Source organism: Loxodonta africana, chromosome 12 (assembly GCF_030014295.1).
Source record: "Loxodonta africana isolate mLoxAfr1 chromosome 12, mLoxAfr1.hap2, whole genome shotgun sequence".
NCBI lineage: Eukaryota > Metazoa > Chordata > Mammalia > Proboscidea > Elephantidae > Loxodonta > Loxodonta africana.
Window position 1 is genome coordinate 87,473,777 of NC_087353.1, and position 1,627 is coordinate 87,475,403.

General features: G+C 41.5%; 1 protein-coding gene across 1 annotated transcript; it reads right to left on the reverse strand.

Moving 5' to 3' along the window:
- Positions 1-250: 250 nt before the first annotated feature.
- Positions 251-1,189, reverse strand: LOC100658358 (olfactory receptor 2AE1-like). The gene has a single exon (XM_003422509.3). The coding sequence runs from the start codon at positions 1,187-1,189 to the stop codon at positions 251-253; it is 939 nt and encodes a 312-aa protein (XP_003422557.2).
- Between the last annotated feature and the right edge of the window lie 438 nt (positions 1,190-1,627).

Sequence of the window (1,627 nt, forward strand, 5' to 3'; positions counted from 1 at the left end):
GCTCACTGAAACATACTCTATGGTGCCTGGATGCCTGTACCGAAGTAGTGTAGTGCAATTTTGTGTTAACCAGCTGATTCTAAGCAAGTGAACTGCTTATACTTTATTTGTTTGTAGTAGTCAAAAAAACATCAGGAACCTGAAACCTTGAGGAATCTGTCCAACGGTCCAGAATTTTAGAGATTTTTTTCAGATCAAAATAAGGGTATTATCCCATTTCACTCTACATTCAAGGCAACTATCGTTACAGTCATTGGGTGATAATGCCTCTCCCCAGCACTTTCCTGAGGGCCTTAGCTACATCCTTATTCCGGAGGGTATAAATCAGAGGATTCAGTGTGGGAGTAATGATGCTATAGAACACAGACCCAACTTTGTCTTGCAATGGAGTGCGATAGGCTCTGGGCCTCATATATGAGAAGATACAGGCACCAAACCAGAGAGAAACCACAGTGAGGTGAGAACTACAAGAAGCAAAGACATTTCTCTTGCTCCCAGCTGAATGCATCTGCATAATACTGTGGAGGATGAAGGCGTAGGATGTAGAAACCAGAAAGATTGGAAAAAGAATAATTAGGGTGGTGCTGATGTACGCTGTGGTCTCGTAAACAGTGATGTCTCTACATACCAACTTCACAACAGCTGGAAACTCACAGTAGAAGTGGTGGATTTTTCGAGGCCCACAGAAAGGCAAGTGCATCACAATTACCGTGTGAATTAGGGAGTTCATGGATGCTTCCAACCATGACATGACAGCCATCATCACTCCCAACTTTCTGTTCATGAGAACAGTATAACGCAGTGGATGACAGATGGCAACATAGCGGTCATAAGACATGAGAGCCAGGAGAAGACACTCAGCGCCACCCACAGATAAATAGAGAAAGTGCTGGATTGCACAGCCCACAAAGGAGATGGACTTCTTGCCAGATAGGTAGTTGGTAGCCATCTTGGGGATGGTAATGGAGACATGCATCAGATCCATGAGGGACAGCTGGCTGAGTAGGAAGTACATTGGTGTATGAAGCCGAGGATCAGCACAGATGAGGAGAATGGTGAGGGTGTTGGCACTCACTGCAATGAGGAAAACCACCATGGTCAAGGAGAAAAGAAAAAGGTGAATGAGTGAGTCATCAAAGAGCCCTTCAAGGATGAAGTCTTCCAGAGAGGTATGATTCCCCTGCCACATGTCTCCTTTCTCAATCCCTAAGGAAATAGGAAATGAATATGGACTGTGATATCAGAAACACTGGGGTTCACCATACCTGACATTATACATCTTTTCATCTAAGAAATAACTCATGGAGAGTTTTTTTTTCTATTTGTAATTATTAATAGCTTTAATTAGTGAAATCACCTTTAAAAGTGAGAGAGAACTTAAAATCTCTCTTCGCAAACATGGTTACTCTGAAATTCCAGAACACCTAGATTCTATTAAAGGCCAAACTTCAAGACAATAGTCTCTTCTCTTAACTTATTGTGTCTATTGGAGTTTAGTCAGAAAAGTCTAATCCATAGGAAATGTATATATATATACACACACATACATACGTATATGCATTTACATCTGTTTTATTACAGAAATTTGGCCTTCCAAAGTTGTGAAGCTGGTTAGCAGTTTCTGTAA